The following is a 23,355-nucleotide window of genomic DNA, read 5'->3' as shown; positions in this document are numbered from 1 at the left end:
ATAATTTTTACTTTAAAGATGCAATATGTTCAGTATTATTTAATTCATTTTTGCTTAGTTATGTTTTTATGCATATGCAATGTTTTCTTTCAAACGTATATGTTTTTGCATATATTTTCTTTAAGCCTTATATAACATGATAGCATATATATATCCACATTCAAATATTTTTGTGAGGTTTCCTGTTGCCAACTATATCTCAGCCAAGTTACTTCCTCAAAACAGGATTTACTTTTAGACCCTTTAGCCTCCTGTTTTTCTTATCTGATCTCAGTTTGAAGTTTTCACTTCTGTGACTGGTGCTGTCATGATGTTTAACTGTAACACACAAGACCACTGTTTTCATTATGACAAACCCTCCCTTGTTCTCAGGGTTCCTCTCAGTACCCTTAAAATGCTAACGACAGGGTAATATGAAACGCATTTCTGCGTTTCAAGAGAGGATATGATAATATATTTTTTATATGAACACATTTATATGAGGACAGCCTATTCCAATGACGGACAAATGGTTATGTGTCAGAGTGTAAGAATAATAAAGTCTAATAACAAATGCCCCTATCATTCTGACTCAGCAATAACCACATGCCCAAGGCAGGAAAGGTGAAGGGATGGGTGATGTTCCCCCATTTATTTATTCTCTTATTAATGACACCCAGTGATGAGAGGTCACTTTGTAAGTTACTGACAGAATTCAGAGTGTCAGCAGATACTAGATGAGGCCCCTTTTTACAGAAGTGTTTTCTTCATTTGCTGATTCCTCCCTGTGTCTGCTTTTAACAGATAAAGAACTGCAAGGCTCAGGGACAGTTGTAAGCGGGAAACTATTTTCAGTGCGATATCTGTAGCTAAGAACATCAGTCCTCTTCCAACATTTTGGGAGGGTTCAAGTTATATAACATATACGTGTTCTCCCATTTTAATCTATAAAAGCTTGTGAAAAGTGGAGTGTCTTTGGCAAAATGCTCGTGGGACACTTCGGTGTAACATGATCATTTTCCCAAGGCAAAACCATTAAAAATTCTTTGTTAAACTCAATAAACCTCATTTTATTTGAAATAGCCTTATCTCGATGTTTTGCCTTCCATATAACGAGGTCATAGCAATAAAATTTCAACAATGGCCGGGCCCGGCTAACCAAGTGGCGTGGCCCCTTTACCCTCGGGGCCCCCTACAACTCTCCCCCATGTCCCTCCCTGATGGCGGCCCTGCTCGGCAGCACATAGAGAAGGAAATCTATATGACTAGCACATAACAGATACTTCAGCTCACTGTCGCCCCGCCCATTGCTCCCTGAACCGGTGTCCCCGCCTCCTGCCGGTGGGAGGGGCTTGCAGCTGCTTGCTTGTGGGATGTGAGCTCTTGAATGTGTTTCCCTGCTGCTGTGCGTGTCCCTCCATATGAGATGAGGAGCTGCAGCTGCTTCCTGGGATCAGATTAGATGTGACACATCGGTGCAGGAACTGACAGCCTGACTGGGGCACCGCATGAGGCAAAGCTGCGTGATGCTGACACTGTAACATGCTGGGGACTGTGTATATGGGAAGCGCCGGTAGTACGAGTGATTGATCCCAGCCCATGTCCCGGTGCATTAAACAATAGAGGAATCATGTACACGTTCGTGGTGAGGGATGAGAACAGCACTGTCTATGCTGAAGTGGCTAAAATCCTCCTCGCGAGTGGCCAATGGAAGAGGCTGAAAAGGGACAACCCGAGGTTTAACCTGATGCTGGGCGAGAGGAACAGGCTGCCTTTTGGGAGGCTGGGTAAGACTCACTGCCCATATGCCACAAACTGCTGCTGCTGCTGCCTTTTGTCAGGAGAAAGGGAGGGGCTAGTGCTTTATAGCTGTGCAGGGAAGCCAACAACCAAACTAAGTACAACTTACTGGCTCCATCACTAATTCCATTGTAGCCCCTCCCCCAAACATTGTGACTAAGAAATAGTTATTAAATTCACTCAGTGTCCCCTGTAACTATAGTGTCCAGCAGAAGCAGCAGCAGCAGGGTCTCCTTCCTCCTCTAAAGTTACGCCCCACATTCTGTAGGAGGACTGAGCTGCAATTGGGTGTTGCCTATATTGCACCAGGGCTGGGGTCTGGATGAGCAAAACTGCAGCCTTTTAATTGTCATCTCTGTGGTACTGCCCTCTCTCTCTCTCTCAGAAAATGCCCATTCATAGGTCCTGCTACGGGCTGGAATATTTTGTGCCATTGTTCTAATTATTTTTAAGGAATGTTGCCTTTATTTTCACTAAACTCCAAGGAATAAATATTATATTACAGAAATGATGTATCTTCTAAGATCTCGGATGCTCCAGCTGTTAAGGAACTACGACTTCCAGCAACTGTATTGCACTCTTCATTAGACTTTCTTCTATTTAAATGGGGTTGTTTACCTTTAAATTAACTGTTAGTTCAACGTAGAGAGTGATATTCTGAGACACTTTGCATTTGGTTCTCATTTTTAATTATTTGTGGGTTTTGAGTTACTTATCTTTTTACTCAGCAGCTCTCCAGTTTCAGCAATCTGGTTGCTAGGGTCCAAATTACCTTATAGACAAATTAGGGATACACCAAATCCACTATTTTGGATTAGGCCGAACCCTAAAATCCTTTGGGAAAGATTTGGACGAATACCAAACTAAATCTGAACCCTAATTTGCATATGCAAATTAGGGGTGGGAAGGGGAAAACATTTTTTACTTCCTTGTTTTCTGACAAAAAGTCATATGCAACTTCAGATTCGGTTCGGCCGGGCAGAAGGACTCAGCCGAAACCGAATCCTGCTGAGAAAGGCCGAATCCCGAACTGAATCCTGGATTCGGGGCATCCCTAAGACAAATACAAGAGTCCTCTGTTCTCAACCCATTATCAATATATTTAAAGCTGGCCATACATGTAATGATTTTTAAAAGATCCAATTGTTATCGTGAGACCATGATTATCTCGAAATGATCGTTTAAATGTACGATGTGTCCATCAACTAAAAAGACCATTTCAGGCGATATTGCCAGCAAAACTGAAGAGTAGCTGCCTGCTTGGCCCTGCAAACATAGATAGATTGCACTGGGAATGATAAAGATTTTTAAACCTGGCCGATCAATTTTCTGACAGATGTCGGCGGAAAAATCGTAAGATGTACGATCATTTGAATCCCACTAACCCAGGGGTGTCGAAACTTTTTGCAATGAGGGCCAGATTTAGTGAGGTGAAAATGTGTAAGGGCTGACCATTCAGCCTGACATCCATTCCAAGGTAGCTAGCTTGTGATCAGGATTATTCACTCCTGAAGATGGATGCGTACACGGCGTTTAGGATGTGGAGAAGGGAAGTATGTTTGGACTTATTCTCCGCGCCTTATTTAGACAAGGAATCGCATAACCATAGCAGTAGTATTTCGGCACATGATTAGTGAAATGATCTGCCCTTGGTCTATACTGTTGCCTGTGTGCTGAAGGTGTTAGCAATAGACACGTACTGGCACATAGTGATGGACCGCTCTCGCATACGTCTTTAGTTCACTGTACTGGCACGTCACGTCTACTGCACCTTCAGAAGTATGTGAGAGCGGCCCGTACGTGTCTATTGCTAACACCTTCAGCACACAGGCAGCAGTATAGATGATCATTTCATTAATCATGTGCCCAAATATTACTGCTACAGCTACGTGATTCCTGATTGCACTGTGCTGGGGGGCCTCATTATTATTAATTTCATGATGGAGGCTGAGGGCCGGTGTAAATTTGAAAATGGGCCGCAATTTGCCCGCAAGCCAGACTTTGGACATGCCTGCACTAACTGCACGATAATTTGACGGATTGGTCGGACTGCGCTGAAATCGGTCTTTCACCAAAGAAGAATTGTCGCGTCTATGGGGACTGTAAGACATTGAGACATTTTGTGCATACTAGAGATGCACCGAATCCAGGATTCGGTTCGTGATTCGGCCAGGATTCGGCCTTTTTCAGCAGGATTCGAATTCGCGCGAATCCTTCCGGTAGGCCGATCCGAATCCTAATTTGCATATGCAAATTAGGGACGGGGAGGGAAATAGCGTGACTTTTTGTCACAAAACAAGGAAGTAAAAAATGTTTTCCCCTTCCCACCCCTAATTTGCATATGCAAATTAGGATTCGGTTCAGTATTCGGCTGAATCTCTCGAAGGATTCGGGGGTTCGGCCAAATCCAAAATAGTGGATTCGGTGCATCCCTAGTGCATACAGCTACTAAAAAAATGCCTTACCCTTTAAACAAAACAGGCATTGTTTGTCCATATATTGCAATATATTTAAGATGGCCAACTACGTCAAAGTCATCCCATATCTGGCCAGTCCTACGCTCTAATTGCATCTGATTCATTAAGAATTCTATTGCTTCATTATACACAGGGACTACGTTTTACTTGCAACTTACTTGCTGCTTTCAAAGTATAACTCCCAAACTTGGTTGCCCTTTTACTAGCCACTAGTGGGATCACCTGACTATAGCTGGGAAGGGTGGGGGCTACAACAAGGCATTTTTAGTAGCTGTATGCACAAAATGTCTCTATAAATATATTGATAATGGGTTGAGTGCAGAGGACTCTTGTATTTGTATATGTATTTTGTGGTCACAGCCTCATTGAAACCCCTACTAATGGTTTTAAAAATTTGTAGTGAGCACAACTTTCCCTTGTTTGTTATAGTCCAAATTACCATAGCCTACGTACATAAGAGGCTAGAATATGAGTAGGTGAGGGCCTGAATAGAGAGACGAGTAATAGAAATACATTTGTAGCCTTACAGAGCATTTGTTTTTTTAGATGGGGTCAGTGGCCCCCATGTGAAAGCTAGAAACAGTCAGAAAAGAAAAAGAAGGCAAATATTTAAAAAAAAACTATAAAAAAATCATCAGTTCTACTAAACATTGTGTGTTTTTTTATTTCTTTTTAAAGCCCTAGCCACCAATGTATTATTTTAATACTTTACAGGCCCCTGCCACAAATGTTTTTTTTTTTTTTTTTTAAATACTCTCTGGGGCCCCAATTTTTTTTAACTCTTAAGAGGGGGCCCTGGTGCCAACATTTTTTTTAACTCAATCCCTGACCACCAATGATTTTTTTAAAAACTTTTATTGGGGTCCCTGGGGCCAATGTTTTAAAAAAAAAATAAAACTTTTATGGGGCCCCTTGATTTCTAATGGCGGCCCTGTCTGTATATACTGGGATCTTTCCCTCCTCCCTGTCTCCTGACAATAGACAGCAGCATGTTCCACTAGCGTGTCTGTGTGAAATGACAGGATTGCTCGGCAGCACATAGAGAAGGAAATCTATGTGACTAGCTCATAACAGATACTTCAGCTCACTGTCGCCCCTCCCATTGCTCCCTGACCCGATGTCCCCGCCTCCTGCCGGTGGGAGGGGCTTGCCGCTGCTTGCTTGTGGGATGTGAGCTCTTGAATGTGTTTCCCTGCTGCTGTGCGTGTCCCTCCATATGAGATGAGGAGCTGCAGCTGCTTCCTGGGATCAGATTAGATAGATGTGACACATCGGTGCAGGAACTGACAGCCTGACTGGGGCACCGCATGAGGCAAAGCTGCGTGATGCTGACACTGTAACATGCTGGGGACTGTGTATATGGGAAGCGCCAGTAGTACGAGTGATTGATCCCAGCCCATGTCCCGGTGCATTAAACAATAGAGGAATCATGTACACGTTCGTAGTGAGGGATGAGAACAGCACTGTCTATGCTGAAGTGGCTAAAATCCTCCTCGCGAGTGGCCAATGGAAGAGGCTGAAAAGGGACAACCCGAGGTTTAACCTGATGCTGGGCGAGAGGAACAGGCTGCCTTTTGGGAGGCTGGGTAAGACTCACTGTCCATATGCCACAAACTGCTGCTGCTGCCTTTTGTCAGGAGAAAGGGAGGGGCTAGTGCTTTATAGCTGTGCAGGGAAGCCAACAACCAAACTAAGTACAACTTACTGGCTCCATCACTAATTCCATTGTAGCCCCCTCCCCCAAACATTGTGACTAAGAAATAGTTATTAAATTCACTCAGTGTCCCCTGTAACTATAGTGTCCAGCAGAAGCAGCAGCAGCAGGGTCTCCTTCCTCCTCTAAAGTTACGCCCCACATTCTGTAGGAGGACTGAGCTGCAATTGGGTGTTGCCTATATTGCACCAGGGCTGGGGTCTGGATGAGCAAAACTGCAGCCTTTTAATTGTCATCTCTGTGGTACTGCCCTCTCTCTCTCTCTCTCTCTCAGAAAATGCCCATTCATAGGTCCTGCTACGGGCTGGAATATTTTGTGCCATTGTTCTAATTATTTTTAAGGAACGTTGCCTTTATTTTCACTAAACTCCAAGGAATAAATATTATATTACAGAAATGATGTATCTTCTAAGATCTCAGATGCTCCAGCTGTTAAGGAACTACGACTCCCAGCAACTGTATTGCACTCTTCATTAGGCTTTCTTCTATTTAAATGGGGTTGTTTACCTTTAAATTATCTTTTAGTACAACGTAGAGAGTGATATTCTGAGACACGTTGCATTTGGTTCTCATTTTCTAATTATTTGTGGGTTTTGAGTTATTTTAGCTTTTTACTCAGCAGCTCTCCAGTTTCAGCAATCTGGTTTCTAGGGTCCAAATGACCTTATAGACAAATACAAGAGTCCTCTACACTAAACCCATTATCAATATATTTAAAGCTGGCTATAGATGTAAAGATTTTTAAAAGATCCAATCGTTATCGTGAGACCACAATTATCTCAAAATTATTTTTTAAATGTACGATGTGTCCATCAACTAAAAAGACCATTTCAGGCGATATTGCCAGCAAAACTGAAGAGTAGCTGCCTGCTTAGCCCTGCAAACATAGATAGATTGCACTGGGACCGATAAAGATTTTTAAACCTGGCCGTTCAATTTTCTGACAGATGTTGGCCGAAAAATTGTAAGGTCCTGTATGAAAATTAGGGACGGGGAGGGAAATCGCGTGACTTTTTGTCCCAAAACAAGGAAGTAAAAAAATTTTTCCCCTTCCCACCTCTAATTTGCATGTACAAATTAGGATTTGGTTCGGCCGAATCTCTCGCGAAGGATTCGGGGGTTTGGCCGAATCCAAAATAGTGGATTCGGTGCATCCCTAGTGTATACAGCTACTAAAAAAATGCCTTACCCTTTAAACAAAACAGGCATTGTTTGTCCATATATTGCAATATATTTAATCTGGCGAACTACGTCAAAGTCATCCCATATCTGGCCAGTCCTACACTCAAATTGCATCTGATTCATTAAGAATTCTATTGCTTCATTATACACAGGGACTATGTTTTACCTGCAACTTACTTGCTGCTTTCAAAGTAAAACTCCTAAACTTGGTTGCCTTTTTATTAGCCACTAGTGGGATCACCTGACTATAGCTGGGAAGGGTGGGAGCTACAACAAGGCATTTTAAGTAGCTGTATGCACAAAATGTCTAAGTGTCTTAAATATATTGATAATGGGTTGAGTGCAGAGGACTCTTGTATTTGTATATGTATTTTGTGGTCACAGCCTCATTGAACCCCCTACTAATGGTTTTAAAAATTTGTAGTGAGCATAACTTTCCCTTGTTTGTTATAGTCCAAATTACCATAGCCTACGTACATAAGAGGCTAGAATATGAGTAGGTGAGGGCCTGACTAGAGAGACGAGTAATAGAAATACATTTGTAGCCTTACAGAGCATTTGTTTTTTTAGATGGGGTCAGTGGCCCCCATGTGAAAGCTAGAAAGAGTCAGATAAGAAAAAGAAGGCAAATATTTAAAAAAAAACAAAAAACTATAAAAAAAAAATCATGAAGACATGAAGACCAGTTGAATAGTTGCTTAGAATTTGCCATTCTATAACGTGCTTAGGTGATAGGTGAACCACCTCTTTAATGATAATTAATTTTGCTTTCTAGAAATATTCCATATAGACAACTGGGAACCCATTACCGATCCTAATTATATCTTAGTTTGGATCAAGTACACGGTACTGTTTAATTATTACAGATAAAACGGAGTCGGTGGGAGATGGCCTTTCCATAATTCCGAACAGATAGCAGATCCCATACCTGTAGTTATACCACAGAAAATTTGAATAATGCCTGTAAGATGCAGACATGCCATAACCTTCCAAGAAATGGAAAAGCAGCAAAAGCCTTCTGTGCTGCTTTTTAGCAGGGGACCTTTTTACCCATAATGTGGATCACTGTACCAGAGGCCACCCCTTTAGACTAGAAGAAAAGAACTTTCATTTGAAGCAACGTAGGGGGTTCTTCACAGTGAGGACAGTGAGGTTGTGGAATGCACTGCCGGGTGATGTTGTGATGGCTGATTCAGTTAATGACTTTAAGAATGGCTTGGATGATTTTTTGGACAGACATTTTATCAAAGACTATTGTGATACTAAGCTCTATAGTTAGTATAGGTATGGGTATATAGAATTTATGTAAAAGTAGGGAGGGGATGCTGGGTTTTCATTTGGAGGGGTTGAACTTGATGGATTTGTTTTTTTCAACCCAATTTAACTATGTAACTACTATGTACAGCAAAATTTAAACTTGTGGTTCACCTTTCCGTTAACTTTCAGTATGTTATAGAATGGACAATTCTATACAACGTTTCAGTTGGTGTTCATTATGTATTTTTTTTATATATTTTTTAATTATTTGCATTCTTTTGACTCATTCCAAGTTTCAAATAGGGGCCAGTATGCAACAAGAAATTAGAGTGCTCTTACCCATACAGTTTGATAAACATCCGGTGTGATGGTAGGTGCTTGCTTATAGGTCTGTAGCCTGCAACTGGAGACATGTTTGTAGTCAGACTGAAAAATTTAGCGGCACACTAGTAGTTGTAGTCAAAAAGTGAAGAATGTATTTAGCCCTCCAAAATGTAAGGCAGGCGACATTTCGAACCCCACTCAATCAATGACATCACATTATCAACTCCCTTTTTTCCATCTCAATAAAAAGTTCACATTTAGGATGGGCGAATTTTTTCGCCTTGTTTCGGCACGGAAATGACACCCATAGACTTGTATGGCGTTGTGCATCAAAAAAAAAATGATGCACTATATATATATATATATATATATATATATATATATATATATATATATATATATATATATATATATATATATATATATATATATATATATATATATATAGATATAGATATAGTCCGTAACGCTACTGCACACACTTAAAAAGGAGATAATGCCCTGGTGCTAACAGAAGTATTATATAGAATTTACAAATTATATATATATTTTTATAGTATATATATAGTTTTCTGAGTGCACCTATCCAGTAGTTTGTTTATATATATAAAGTTTAAAAATTAATTCATTAAATTAATAGCAGATAATGAACTAAGTATTAATTAATTCTGTGGTTAAGATCAATTGCCTAAGTTGATTTGTATATAATTAAATTCTATTCATCATGTATCTTATCACTATAAGTAATCATTGATCAATCGACTTTTTAAGAAAAATTTTGGGTAAGTACGGGGTACCTTTTCTCTTTATTATAAGAATATATGCTACTTTTTATTACTTATCTTTCATTTCAAGTCCTCTCCTATTCATATTCCAGTCCCTTATTCAGGTTAGTGCATGGTTGCTAGGGTAATTGGAGCAACCAGACCTCTGAAATTGCAAACTGGAGAGCTGCTGAATAAAAAAGCTAAATAATAAAAAATGCGAATTGCAAATTGTCTCAGACTATCACTCTCTACATGATTATAAAAGTTAACTTTAAGGTGAGCAACCCCTTTAACATTGAACATTAAATGCCTTTCTATCTCTTTCTGGTTGGCATCCTGTTCTACTGCATCTGCATTCCCATATATAAAAGAACAGATTAAAGGGAGCATGTACAGTGCCATATACAACAGCACTATGATTAGTGTTAATACTACAGGTACATTTCAGTCCTGAAAATGGGAGAAGATGCCCAGATTGGCAAAACAAATTATCCCTTGATGCCAAAACTGTGGGGCTGTCTCTTTTAGGGGGGGTTATATTATTGTCATGGAGACCAAGTGTGAAGGCCAGTTTGGGTGAAATTTTGAGGTCATTCCTATTTGTTCTCCTAGAAGCCCACCTTCAATGTTTAAAAAATAGTTAGATTTGGGGGTGAACACTTATTTGTGACCCTACATATTTTGAGAGCGTGACTAAATGGCTTGTACATATGCATTTCGCATATGTAAGCATCTCTTGTGCCTTTTCAGTTGAGCTCTACTTTATACTCATATAATTAATTTGATTTAATTTTTAATTTGATTTGTGATCTGGCCCAAGGGTTAGTGTTCAATCAGTAATACCAACTCACATGCTCCCTATATGGGCACATAAGGGACATTGCTTTTGCTAAGCCCTAAAGGGTTTAATTTCTGTTTTATTTCTCCATAGGTCATGAGCCCGGCCTAGTACAACTGGTGAATTACTACCGGGGTGCTGATAAGCTTTGTCGTAAAGCCTCCTTGGTAAAGTAAGTGCTGGCTATCTGATTTTCGTTGTATTCTCTCATTTTCCCCTGAGCCAATTCCATTTGCCTTTGACCAGGCCATTTCAAGCAGTTGTTGAGAAGCTAGTTTAGGGGTTGTTGCAAATTATCAAGCAGAAAATTAGGTTGGCCTGTAATATAAGCTGATGCTACAGGGCTGATTATTAAATTCTGATGCTAGTTGCACTGGTTTCTGAGCTGCCATGTACTAATTATCTGTATCAATTACTAATCAGCCTCATATTGTAACATTTATGTTATGTGTGTACTGTATATGAGTTGGTCCCTAAGCTCAGTAAGTGACAGCAGCACAGAGCATGTGCAGTGAATCAGCATAAAAGAAGATGGGGAGCTACTGGGGCATCTTTGGAGACACAGATCTTTACTGCTAAAGGACTGTGGTTGCCTTGGGCTGGTACAGAAGCACAAAACATAATGTACAACATTTCTAGCTACTTCTTTAGTTAAGCTTTAGTTCTCCTTTAAGGGATGCGTTCTTATTGCATGACCTGCTTTCTGTGTTAAGGTGGCCATAGACGTAACAATTACGATCTTTCTTGGAAAAGATCTTTGCAAGAAAGATCGTTCGTTTCAACACATACGTGTAGAGCTGAATCGTCAGATATACAGGTAGATATACAGGTAGCGACAATAGAATTCTACTTGTATCTGACGATTCAGCACTAACAATGGCCGATGTTTGGGTGCCTTCAAAGGCACCCGATCAATATTTTCCGTCCAGCCCGATCGAAGAGCCGACCGTCTTCTGCAGATATCCGTCGTCTCTTTTACCACCATACATGCACTGAATATCGTACGAAATTAGTTTTGTACGATATTATCTGTGCTTCTATGGCCATCTTTAGGGAGCTGCTATCTGGTTACCTTCCCATTGTTCTGTTGTTAGGCTGCTAGGGGGGGGGAAAGGGAGGGGGCTGATATCACTACAATTTTCAGTAAAGAGTGACTGTAGTTTATTAGAGCACAAGTCACATGACTGGGGACTCCTGGGAAACTGACAATATGTCTAGCCATATGTCAGATTTTAAAATTAAATATCACAATAGTCTTTGATATTATGTCTGTCCAAGAAATCATCCAAGCCATTCTTAAAGTCATTAACTGAATCAGCCATCACAACATCACCCGGCAGTGCATTCCACATCCTCACTATCCTGACTGTGAAGAACCCCCTACGTTTCTTCAAATGAAAGTTCTTTTCTTCTAGTCTAAAGGGGTGGCCTCTGGTACAGTGATCCACCTTATGGGTAAAAAGGTCCCCTGCTAAAAAGCAGCACAGTAGGCTTTTGCTGCTTTTCCATTTCTTGGAAGGTTATGGCATGTCTGCATCTTACAGGCACTATTAACTGATGCGTTTTGAAAAAAACAAAATTTACCCATGAAAGTATCCCTTTAGCTGCCCATTGTGCTCTTGATAGGCTGCTGAGGAGGGGAAGGGAAAGCAGGTTATCATGCCAACTTGCAGCGCAGTAGTAAAGAGTTACTGAAGTTTATCAGAGCTACGTGGCTGAGAGCACTTGGGAAAGTAAGGCTAGTGCCACACCATACAGAACCCCCACTGCTGCTCCTCTTCTGCTTCACTGCCTGTACCCAGAAATAGTACCTCAGATCTGGTGCAGGCAGACGCAGCGGATTCCTGCACTTAAAGGACCAGTAACATCAAAAACATTTTTTTAAAAATTAGTTAGTATACATCAAAAAATAAACACCAACACAAATTAAACTTTTAAATAGCAAAGCCTTTATTAAAAAATAACTTACTGAAACTCTACTTCCGCTTCTGTTCAGAAAAGGCGAAACAGCGACATCCATCCTGCAGCAGTTGATTTCTTCTCCCTCGCTCTCTCTCCTGGCCGCCCTATGTCTAGCGCATGTATTGTCAGACTGACACAGCACGAAACCGCTATGACACTTCTAATAATGGTACGTTCCCAAGTCCCGTCGCAGCAAAAAGTTGTAGAAAAGGTAGAGTAGCTCGGACCATTAGCACTGGGCTCATATGCTGGGTTCCACGTAGGGAGGTGCTGGTCTGCTATTGCAATACCACCTCACAGAATCAGACGCATGCATCTGCCAAGCCGCCCCCTTGCTCAGTCAAACTCTTACCTCTGCTTGTTTTCTGGCGCCGTATTCAGGGCTGAGCAGGTTACCCAAGAGCAAGTAGAACTGTTGCTGCTCGGCCAAATTGCTGCTGCTCCAGAAACAGAGGGAGAGAGGGAGTGCGAATGAGCAAGTCCCGGAAAGCTGCCTGGGAGGGACGAAGCCATGTGCTGGAGGGTTGCAAAGTGCACGCAATCTGACCTCACGCGGCCGGCACGTCGGAAGATTTAAAGATGCTTATTGGTGGGGGAGGTTGGCGGCTGTAGTTGGGATGCTGGCCGTGGCAAAGTTCTAGTGGTTGGGGAAAGTGTGATGAAGGAGAAGAAGAAGCTGGCTGACATTCTTGCCGGCAGAGCTCGCCAGAACGAGCACAGCCAGGAGAGAGCGCGAGGGAGAAGAAATCAACTGCTGCAGGATGGATGTCGCCGTTTCGCCTTTTCTGAACAGAAGCGGAAGTAGAGTTTCAGTAAGTTATTTTTTAATAAAGGCTTTGCTATTTAAAAGTTTAATTTGTGTTAGTGTTTATTTTTTGATGTATACTAACGAATTTTTGAATTTTTTTTTTTGATGTTACTGGTCCTTTAAACACAAGATTTTTCATTTTGCACCAAAATCCGCCACGTCTGCGTGGTAATGCTTCTGGATGCAGGCAGCACAGCAACAGAGGAGCAGCAGGGGGAGCAGATTCTGGGCCTGCATTTCTCCATAGGCCAAGCTCTGTATGGTATGGCCCTAGCCTTGGAAAATGGCTTACATTACTGCTAACGTCAAAAGCAAATATAAAGAAATCTGTTGTTTTGAAATATGTGTTTATCACATGCGGAGGCTGATATCAGAGTGTAGTAAACACACCAGTGCAGCAGGAGCTGTCTAGAGGGTCTAAATAGGAGCAGTGAAGGTAGATTTCAGTTTCTCACAGGCAAACTTCTCTATTCCTATTACAGGTATGGGACCTGTTATCCAGAATGCTCAGGGTCTGGAGTTTTCCAAATAACGGATCTTTCTGTAATTTGGATCTTCATACCTTAAAGGGGGTGTTCACCTTCCAACCCTTTTTTCAGTTCAATTGTTTTCAAATTGTTCCCCAGAAATAGTCTTTTTTCAATAACATTCCATTTTTTTACAGTTTTTTCAAAATTAAGTTTATAGTTGAATGTTCGTGTCTTTGGTGTTTCAGCCTGGCAGCTCAGTAATTCAGGTGCAGACTCTAAACTGTTACAATTTTGCTACATTTAGTTGATACATTTCTCAGCAGCATCTATTGCAACTATTGTATCAATTCTAACATCTGCCTGTAATGAAACTCAGAGTCTGCTCAGCAGGGACAAAGATAGGAAATGTATCAACTATATGTATCAATTTAGAACAGTTTACAGGGTTGGCGACCCCCCTCCCAGGGCTGCTTTAGAAAGTGAAAAATAAAACATTACACTATAATATTAGAAAACTGGTCACACATAGAAAATATAAAGTAATTGGAAAAATTCTTTATTTCTGGCGATCTATCTGAAAGCAACTGAACTGAAAAAAGTGTTGGAAGGTGAACAACCCCTTTAAGTCTACTAGAAAATCATATAAACATTAAATAAACCCAAAAGGCTGGTTTTATAATAAGGATTAATTATATATCTTAGTACAAGCTACTGTTTTATTATTACAGAGAAAAAGGTAATAATTTTGAAAAATTTGGATACAAATTGGAAACAATTGGATACAAGATGGCCTTCATGTCATTTGGAGCTTTCTGAATAACAGGTTTTCTGGATAACAGATCCCATACCTGTATTTCAATCTGGTATCCTTGTAAGCATTTTTTTAAATTCTAAGTGAAATGACTATTTTTAAATGGGTTACTTGCAGTGGAGCTAAAGTAAGGTAGGACCATTACGTCATTTCATCATAAAACTAAACTCTGCAACTATTTTGATAGTAGTAATTAATTTAAACTATTCCCTGCCTTCTTCTTTCCAGACTGATCAAGACAAGCCCTGAGCTTGAAAGCTGTACGTGGTTCCCAGAATCCTACGTGATTTATCCGAGCAATGAGAAAACTCCGGTGGTAAGAGCAAGGTATGGCCTACCAGAGCTTGCAAACAGTCCCCGTAGTGATGAAAGGGATGAGTTCAGAGCATCGTTCAATAAAAAGAAGGAAAGCGAGGAAGGAAACGTGTGGATAGCTAAATCCTCATCTGGAGCCAAAGGTTAGACCTTTTCTTGGACACTGGTAAACATACTAATAGCTTGCTAAATCAACATGTTGCTGGTTGCTTCATTCTACAATTGTGTATGCTTTTCGCAAGGATTATTTATATGCCCTAGTAAAATGCACAAAACCTTCATGATTTGAATCACTGCATTACTACATACATATCAGTGGGAATCTAGAATGTCTCCATAGGAACCATGTTTGTCAGTGCCACCTCTTTTATACAGCCGCCTAAAAGTATTGCTGTAAATTCACTAATAGATTACCTCTGCTGACTCAAGCAATATGACTCCCCTGGATATATGCAGCTTAGTTACCATACAGTACAATGTACTGTTTCATTATTACAGAGTAAAAGAAAAAGAAATAATTTTAAAAAAATTAGAATTATTTGGTTAAATTGGACTCTGTGAGAGATATCCTGTATTGTAGAGCTTTCTGAATACAACAGTGCCTATAAAAACATTCAGGTCCTTGATATTCTTGATTTTAATGGTGTATAGTCTTAGAATATGGAATCACAGTGCATGTGAAGGGGTTGTTTACCTTTCCTTGTTTTTTATTATTTGTGGTTTTTGAGCTATTTAGCTTTTTTTTCAGCAGCTCTCCAGTTTTCAATTTCAGTAGTCTGGTTGCTATGATCCAAATTAACCTAGCAACCACACAGTTATTTGAATAAGGGACTGGAATATAAATAGGAGAGGCCCGAATAGATAGATGAGTAATAAAAAGTAGCAATAACAATACATTTGTAGCTTTACTGAGCATTTCAGTGACTCCTATTTGAAAGCTGGAAATAGTCGCAAGGCAAAAAATTTAAAAACTAATTGAAAAGTTGCTTAGAATTGGGCATTCTATAACATACTAAAATTTAACTTAAAGGTGAACCACTCCTTTGCACAAATAGTATAGATTTTGTGGACACAGAAACTGTTTATTGACCACGTCTGCCAGTGAAATTTTATAGTTTTCACCAGTGTATGTAATAAAAACTTATAAATACAATTTTTTAAAAAAAAATTTTGCTGCAGAAAGTACACCATGTTCAAGCGTGTCTTAAAATTGTGCTATGTGCAATTACATTTTGCAGATCAATAAGTGTCTAACGGACATTGCACTTCAAAATTGAAAAAAAAAAATCTTATTTATACCATTTTTATCCATTTGTGAGTTTTATTACATACATTTCCACACACTCTTTCATGTTAAAGTGCACACAGAGCTCTGCAAAGTGATTTTAAGTATTGAAAAGACACAAAGTAACAAATTGTATAAGTATACACCCCCTTTAATATCACATGCCTAAATCATTGCTGGTACAGCTTATTCTTTTCCAGAGTCGCACAATTAGTTAAATTGAGACCATCTGTCTGCAGTCAACGGGTTCAAGTGATTGTAGTATAAATACAGGTATAGAATGCTCAGGATCTTTCCTTAATTTGGATCTTCATACCTTGAAGTCTACTAAAAAATCTTTTAAAATATTAATTAAAACCATTAGGACTGTCCTGCCTCCTATAAGGATAAATTATAGCTCAGTTGAGATCAAGTACATGGTATTGTTTTATTAATATTGAGAAAACATTTTTAAAAATTTTAATTATTTAACTAAACCGGAGTCTATGGGGCAAATTCACTAACCAGCGGAAATTCGCCAGTGACGGCTTCGCTCACATCACCACACTTCGCCAGGCGAAAATTCGCCAGGACAATGCCAGTTCACTAAAATGCAAAGTTGCGTCCAGGGCGCCGAACGATGGCAAAGTTTCTCTAGCGTTAATTCGACAAGCAAAGTGAAGTTGCGCTAGCGCTGCCTAATTTGCATATGGCGGGAAGTTACAGTTGAATGGACATATATGTTGCAGCAAATACATTACACTACACAAGCCCGGGAACCGTAATAAAATAAAATAGAGGTGTTATATTGCCCTACACATGTGCCCAGTGTATAGTTTATGTGCCATATGTTAGGAAATGTAGGGGGAAAGCCGGGTACCCTAAAAATAAAATTGCGATCTTTTTCAGTCTAACACCCTGTAAAAAGTAAAGGACGCTAGCGTTTTTTGGGACTTAGAACATTTTTTTTTTGAGGAAGTCCTATCTACTCTATTGCACTTCGCCTGGTCTGAGGTGGCGAAGGCAAGTCTGGCGCAAGAGGTAACGTTCCGTAAAATCCGCATCATAGTGAATTTGCGTAGTTACGTCTATTCGCCAGTGCGAAAATTCGCCTGGCGTTAGAGTGCGAAGTAGCAGTTGCTGAAGCAGTTTTGTGGGACAGTGGTAATCGGTTATTTTGATTTTTTTTTTCATTGTCATTCATTTAAATCACTTTGCAGAGATCTGTTTCCACCCTCCACATACTTTTACATGAAAGAGTCTATGTCTGTTGATCAGTGTCAAAAAAGCATAATGAAGTCCTCTGTAAATAGGGTTGCTACCCGGCCAGTATTACAAATTTACATTTGTAATACCCCTAACAAAAGCCAGTGGCCTGCCCCCAGTCTATTCAAAACTCACCTTTTATTGCCGGTTTCTGGCCAATCACGCACCATGGCTCCGCCCCCTTTGACATCACGGCCCGCCCTTTTGTTTCCGCCCCTCCACTGGCTGGTGGAAATTTTATTAAAAGGTGGCACCCCTAACTGTAAATGCAAAAAACATAAAAACTTCCAAGGGGGGTGCATGAATACTTTCATTAGTACTTTATATATGTACTACATACACTATCTGCCATTGTTTTATTTTCCCTGTTTCACTAATAGGTGAAGGAATTCTTATATCCTCTGATGCTACAGAGCTTCTTGACTTCATAGACAATCAAGACCAAGTACATGTGATTCAAAAATACCTTGAAAGTCCACTTTTGCTGGAACCTGGTCACCGCAAGTTTGATATCCGGTAATGTTTTCGCACCAGTTCTGACACTGGGATTTGTTCTGTCAGTATCAACCCAGAAGAGGTATTAAAGGCATAATGTCATTTTTTCAAAACTTTATCAAAAGAGCAAACTGATTTTATTTTTTTATTAGTAATTTTGAAATCTGACATATGGCTAGACATATTGTCAGTTTCCCAGGAGTCCCCAGTCATGTGACTTGTGCTCTGATAAACATCAGTCACTCTTTATTCCTGTACTGCAAGTTGGAGTGATATCACCCCCCTCCCTTTCCCATCAGCAGCCTAACAACAGAATAATGTGAAGGTAACCAGATAGCAGCTAAAATAAGATAACAGCTCCCTGGTAGATCTAAGAACAGCACTCAATAGCAAAATCCAGGTCCCACTGTGACACATTTACATTGAGTATGAGAAACAACAGCCTGCCAGAAAGCAGTTCCAACCTAAAGTGTTGGCTCTTTCTGAAAGCACATGACCAGGCAAAATGACCTGAGATTGCTGCCTACACAGTGTAAACAGTGTAATTTAGAAATAAAAACTACATGATAAAAATCATGACAGAATCTCTTTAAGTTTTATTGTGAGCGTTAAAATACCAGCAGGTAACAGGATTAACTTAGCTTCATACAAACACAAAACAGTCTCCCTGTTCTTCTTGTTTCTGCAATGTTCTAGCACAGTGCTGCCGCCCTGCTGGCTTGAGGGCTGGGACCCTTTTCTCTCCTAGATATTTTTAGAACTATATCTAATTGACTGATATACCAATGCTTTTTAAATGTTCTCAACTCACTGTTGTGTTTCTTGTGGTGTTTCAGAAGCTGGGTCCTTGTGGACAATCAGTACAACATCTACCTGTATCGAGAGGGTGTTCTTCGGACGTCCTCTGACCCTTACAATGACGCCAATTTCCAGGATATGACCAGCCACTTGACCAACCACTGCATTCAGAAGGAGCATTCGAAAAACTATGGACGCTATGAGGAAGGCAATGAGATGTTTTTTGAAGAGTTTAATCAGTATCTTGTAACATCCCTGAACGTTAATCTAGAAAATGGTATCTTATGGCAGATAAAGGACATAATAAGGTACATTGAGTCTTTCAGTATTCATATTGCTGACATTTAGGGGGTTATTTATCAAAGGTCGAATTTTTTAAATCTAGAATGAACTCACAACTTGAATGTTTTCTAATTTAACAAAAAACTCGAATGGAATGGAAAAAACTCCAAGCCAAGCCAGAGTGCTGCAATTTAGATACTGTTGCCTGGTATAAGGGCATATATTATATTGCAGAACAGTCATGCATATGTGGTTACGAATACAGGTATGGGATCCCTTATCTGGAAAACTATTATCCAGCAAGCTCTGAATTACAGGAAGGCCATCTGCCATAGAGTTTGTATTAAAGGGGTGGTTCACCTCTACGTTAACTTTTAGTATGTAATAGAATGACTAATTCTAAGCAACTTTTCAAATGGCCTTCATTTTTTTATAGTTTTTGAATTCTTTGCCTTCTTCTCTTTCCAGCTTTCAAATGGGGGGTCAGTGACCCCATCCAAAAAACAAATGCTCTGTAAGGCTACAAATGTATTGTTATTGCTATTTTGTATTACTCCTCCATCTATTCAGGCCCTCTCCTATTCGTATTCCAGTTTCTTATTCAAATCAATGCATGGTTGCTAGAGTAGACTGGACTCTAGCAACAAGGTTGCTGTAATTTGCAAACTGGAGAGCTGCTGAATAAAAAGCTAAGTAACTCAAAAACCACAAATAATAAAAAAAATTAAAAACCAATTGCAAATTGTCTCAGAATATCCTGCTCTAAATCATACTAAAAGGTAATCTAACGCTGAATAACCCCTTTAAGCAAATAATTAAAATTTTTAAAAATTTATTTTTATACCTAATAATAAAACAGTACTTTTTACTTGATGGAAACTAAGCTACATGAATCCATATTGGTCCCAAGACAATCCAAATGGGTTTATTTAATGTTTAAATGTTCTTTTAGCACCAAATCGAGGATTCTGTTCGGGATTCGGCCAGGATTCTGCCTTTTTCAGCAGGATTTGTCTGAATCCTTCTTCCTGGCTGAACCAAATCCTAATTTGCATATGCAAATTAGGGGCAGGAGGGAAATGTGACTTTTTGTCACAAAACAAGGAAGTAAAAATGTTTTCCCCTTCCCACCCCTAATTTGCATATGAAAATTCGGTTCGGTATTCGGCCAAATCTTTCGTGAAGAATTCGGGGGTTCGGCCGAATCCAAAATAGTGGGTTCAGTGCATCCCTACTTCTAAACCTGTAAGTGTCTTTGTTTCTCACAGCAATTTACAAAGTAAGGGCATACAAACACAAGACATAACAGTTTACATATACATACAGGCATTTCAGCAGGATAAATGCACAGTTACAATTGTATGTAAGGAGACGATAGGGTTAAAACCCTGCTAGTAACAGTTTACAATCTCAGTGGGTGAGGAACCAATGTGGTTGTAGAGTTCCTGTTTGTTTGGATAGTACAGGTATGGGATCTGTTATCCAGAATGCTCGGGACCTGGGAGTTTCTGGATAAGGGATCTTCATGTCTTAAGTCTACTAAAAATCCCAATAGGCTGGTTTTGCTTCCAATAAGGATTAATTATATTTTGGTTTGGATTAAGTACAAGGTACTGTTTTATTATTACAAAGAAAAAGGTAATCATTCTTAAAAATTTGGATTATTTGATTATAATGGAGTCTATCGTAGACGGCCTTTCTGTAATGCAGAGCTTTCTGGATAACAGGTTTCCGGATAACGGATCCTATACCATAATACTCTGTGCAAAAGCAAGCTGCCATGATACTTATATGCATTCTGCATACACAGAACATAACATTTATTAGACTTGATATAGGCTGTTCTGTGAAAGTTTATTCAGACTACTCAAGCATATGCAAGCTATGTGGCATCTCTCACTTTTGTGCAGAGAAGAATGTTCTGTACACTCGGTAAGCTACTGCTTCATAAGTAACTGATCTATAATCTCTTTAAAACAGAACACTTGTCTATTTATTCATGTTTTAAAGGACAAGGAAACCCAAATTCACGGGGTGGGTTCAATAATGTTAGGCACCCATATGTGAATTCAGTTTGTAGGCTTGTTCCCTGGGTTGCTACTCCTTAGACTGCTGTGTCATCCCCACAATCTAAACTTACTTTCCAAGACTTCCTTTGGTTAGACTTGCACATGTGCAGTACAGTAAAACTTCTGGACTTGAAGGCATGTAAAGACTTCATTTTCCTAGCACTTATATAAGTTGAGCATATCTTCCCCACTCAAGCCACATCATTTGTACTGCATATACCCCCTCCATTTGCCAGAGCTATCACATTTTCCTAAGAAATAGCAGCTTTCACCCAGCAGCCATTTTCCCTCTGGCACATGATCAGTAACATCATCTGCAAACAGGACATGTATGCTGTTAAGTTCATGTAATGCAGAATGCAGGTTTACACAGGCACAACATACTCTGATAAAAAGTTCTGCTGGGGTTGAGCACTGTAATGGTTAAGTGGAGCTCAGGGGAGGTGGTAAGCAGAAAAAATATAGGATCAGACAGCTAGAGTTTCTATGGGAACCAGCAATGCTATCTCTTCATTGGCTGGGGAGTGTTTAGTTACCTGAGCTAAGAAGAACTAAGAATGCTCAGAAGTCAACAGCCAAAGTAAATTCGTGAGGGAGGGGGTTAGAGGAGTAGAAGGAATTCTAAGTGATTAAGGGGATACTGCAGCCTACAGAGTGGCAGGTAGCTAAAGATTTCAAAGAGGCTGTTCAGTTTCCTAAAAGGAGCACCAGCCCAGGGAACAACTGTAGCAAATTAATTTATTCAGGTTGCCTAAAACCAGCAGCATCCCCAGTGAATTAATTTTGTGTCTATTAAAACAAAATGATCCTCGGTCATCTGGGTTTTCTTCACAGATAAGTTTGCTTGTCCAACAATACCACCCTCTGTAGACCCTGAACTGTATCACATGAAGCCACAGTGCATCGGTCTTGTTTCTCCTGTGTATACAATAGCACCACTTATGTTCCATTTCTTTTCAGAACTTGTCTTAGCTGCATAGAACCAGCAATCAGCACCAAGTACCTTCCTTATCAGAGTTTCCAGCTCTTCGGCTTTGACTTTATGGTGGATAAAGATCTGAAGGTCTGGTTAATTGAAGTCAATGGTGCCCCTGCTTGTGCCCAGTAAGTCCTGGTATAGGCTGGATTATTGTATATCTTAGCCTGGATTCCTAATAATGGTTATTGTTACAATATTTTATTGTGTGCGTGTTTCATGGCTGCTCATACTGTATCTGTAAAGACTCAATGGCATATTGAACTAGCTGACTGCATGTTGGTCTGGATTCAGTTTATTTATTTTTTCTTCCTTGGGAAATGATTTCCATTGTTGGCCTAAAAGAAGGTTCCAGTTTTATAATGCTGTTTTATTTTTTTCTATTTAAAGGAAACTCTATGCAGAGCTTTGCAAAGGCATTGTGGACCTAGCTATTTCCGGTGTCTTTCCCCTAAACGAAGCAAACCATAAGCCAACGGAAGATAATGTTTTGATCAAACTCTGATCCTGCTGCCTTAGCTACAGATGCACGTTACAAGCACGGCCTCCCCTTATTGATTCTGAGAGATATAGAACATCTAGAGTTCATACTGTGTCATGGAAGGAGCCTTTATCTGCTCATATACAGGAACAGAATGGATGAAGCTCATGGACTCCAGGAAGAGCCGAAGCAGATAATTAGTTCATGCCAAATCCTTTTTTATTTAATTTTTTTTGTTCTCAAAAGGATTTTACTAATAAATGAAGAAAAGATAGGACACAGGGACCCAATATGACTGGGATTTGCCTTTCATTGGGTATAGGATAACAAGATTTTAAAGTAAAGTTATCACATAGAAAACAGAAACATAGATCACATAGAAGTACACTTTCTCTATCAAATACTTATTTTTTTTAAGGCATTTAAGAAATCTTATATGTTTGTGCTGATTAATTAGTAAAAGCCTTTTGTTCAGGGCTTGCTTGGGTTTGGGCCTATGGCAGACCAGGCATTGTGATTGGTGCTTCTTCTAGCGGTGATCAATGGCCATCTTTCTCTTTGAATTGTTTTCTATGGACAACAATAAAGGAGAGACCCTACATTTATATTTATTATAAATTGTGGCCCTGGGACTTCACACAGTATATTTCCCACTGGCGTACGTTTGAATAAATCTTCAGTGTTTAGATTTTAGCAGTGGCTACCAGTATACCTGGTGCGTTACAGCCCCTATTTTATTTAGGGTACTGGGGAGATATTGCTGAATTAGCTAGTGATCCGTTATCTGGAAACCCTTTATCCAGAAATCTCTGAATTACAGAAAGGACATTTCCCATAGACTCCATTTTAATCAAATAATTAGAAAAAAAATTCGTAATAATAAAACAGTACCTTGTACGTGGTCCCAGCTAAGATATAATTAATCCTTAACAGTCTTATTGGGTTTAATTGGAACCTGGGGTTTTCCGGATAAGGGATATTTTCTTAATTTGGATTACCATACCCAACAATATTGTTTTA

The 23,355-nt window shown here is 39.7% G+C and overlaps 1 protein-coding gene across 2 annotated transcripts; it reads left to right on the top strand.

Annotated features, from left to right (window-relative positions):
* The first annotated feature begins 1,288 nt into the window (after positions 1 to 1,288).
* ttl.L (tubulin tyrosine ligase L homeolog) lies at positions 1,289 to 22,833 on the top strand. 2 transcript variants are annotated; one of them, XM_018262882.2, is made up of 7 exons: positions 1,289 to 1,766; positions 10,432 to 10,510; positions 14,618 to 14,847; positions 17,615 to 17,750; positions 18,566 to 18,835; positions 21,839 to 21,982; positions 22,245 to 22,833. In XM_018262882.2, the coding sequence occupies exons 1-7, from the start codon at positions 1,610 to 1,612 to the stop codon at positions 22,357 to 22,359; spliced, it is 1,131 nt and encodes a 376-aa protein (XP_018118371.1). In that variant the 5' UTR covers positions 1,289 to 1,609; the 3' UTR covers positions 22,360 to 22,833. The 2 variants fall into 2 exon arrangements, with proteins under 2 accessions (XP_018118371.1, XP_018118370.1); XM_018262881.2 differs by lacking the exon at positions 1,289 to 1,766 and adding an exon at positions 5,292 to 5,842.
* Positions 22,834 to 23,355: the final 522 nt, after the last annotated feature.

Source organism: Xenopus laevis, chromosome 5L (genome assembly GCF_017654675.1).
Source record: "Xenopus laevis strain J_2021 chromosome 5L, Xenopus_laevis_v10.1, whole genome shotgun sequence".
Taxonomy (NCBI): Eukaryota; Metazoa; Chordata; class Amphibia; order Anura; family Pipidae; genus Xenopus; species Xenopus laevis.
This window is presented reverse-complemented; position numbering and strand designations above follow the sequence as displayed.

What these genes read in the sequence shown, in the direction of transcription:
- ttl.L (XM_018262882.2), top strand. Translation starts at nt 1,610, where the DNA reads ATGTACACGTTCGTGGTGAGGGATGAGAACAGCACTGTCTATGCTGAA. An exon ending in ATCCTCATCTGGAGCCAAAG is followed by an intron (nt 14,848 to 17,614) that starts GTTAGACCTTTT and finishes TTTCACTAATAG; the next exon opens with GTGAAGGAATTCTTATATCC. An exon ending in GGTGCCCCTGCTTGTGCCCA is followed by an intron (nt 21,983 to 22,244) that starts GTAAGTCCTGGT and finishes TTCTATTTAAAG; the next exon opens with GAAACTCTATGCAGAGCTTT.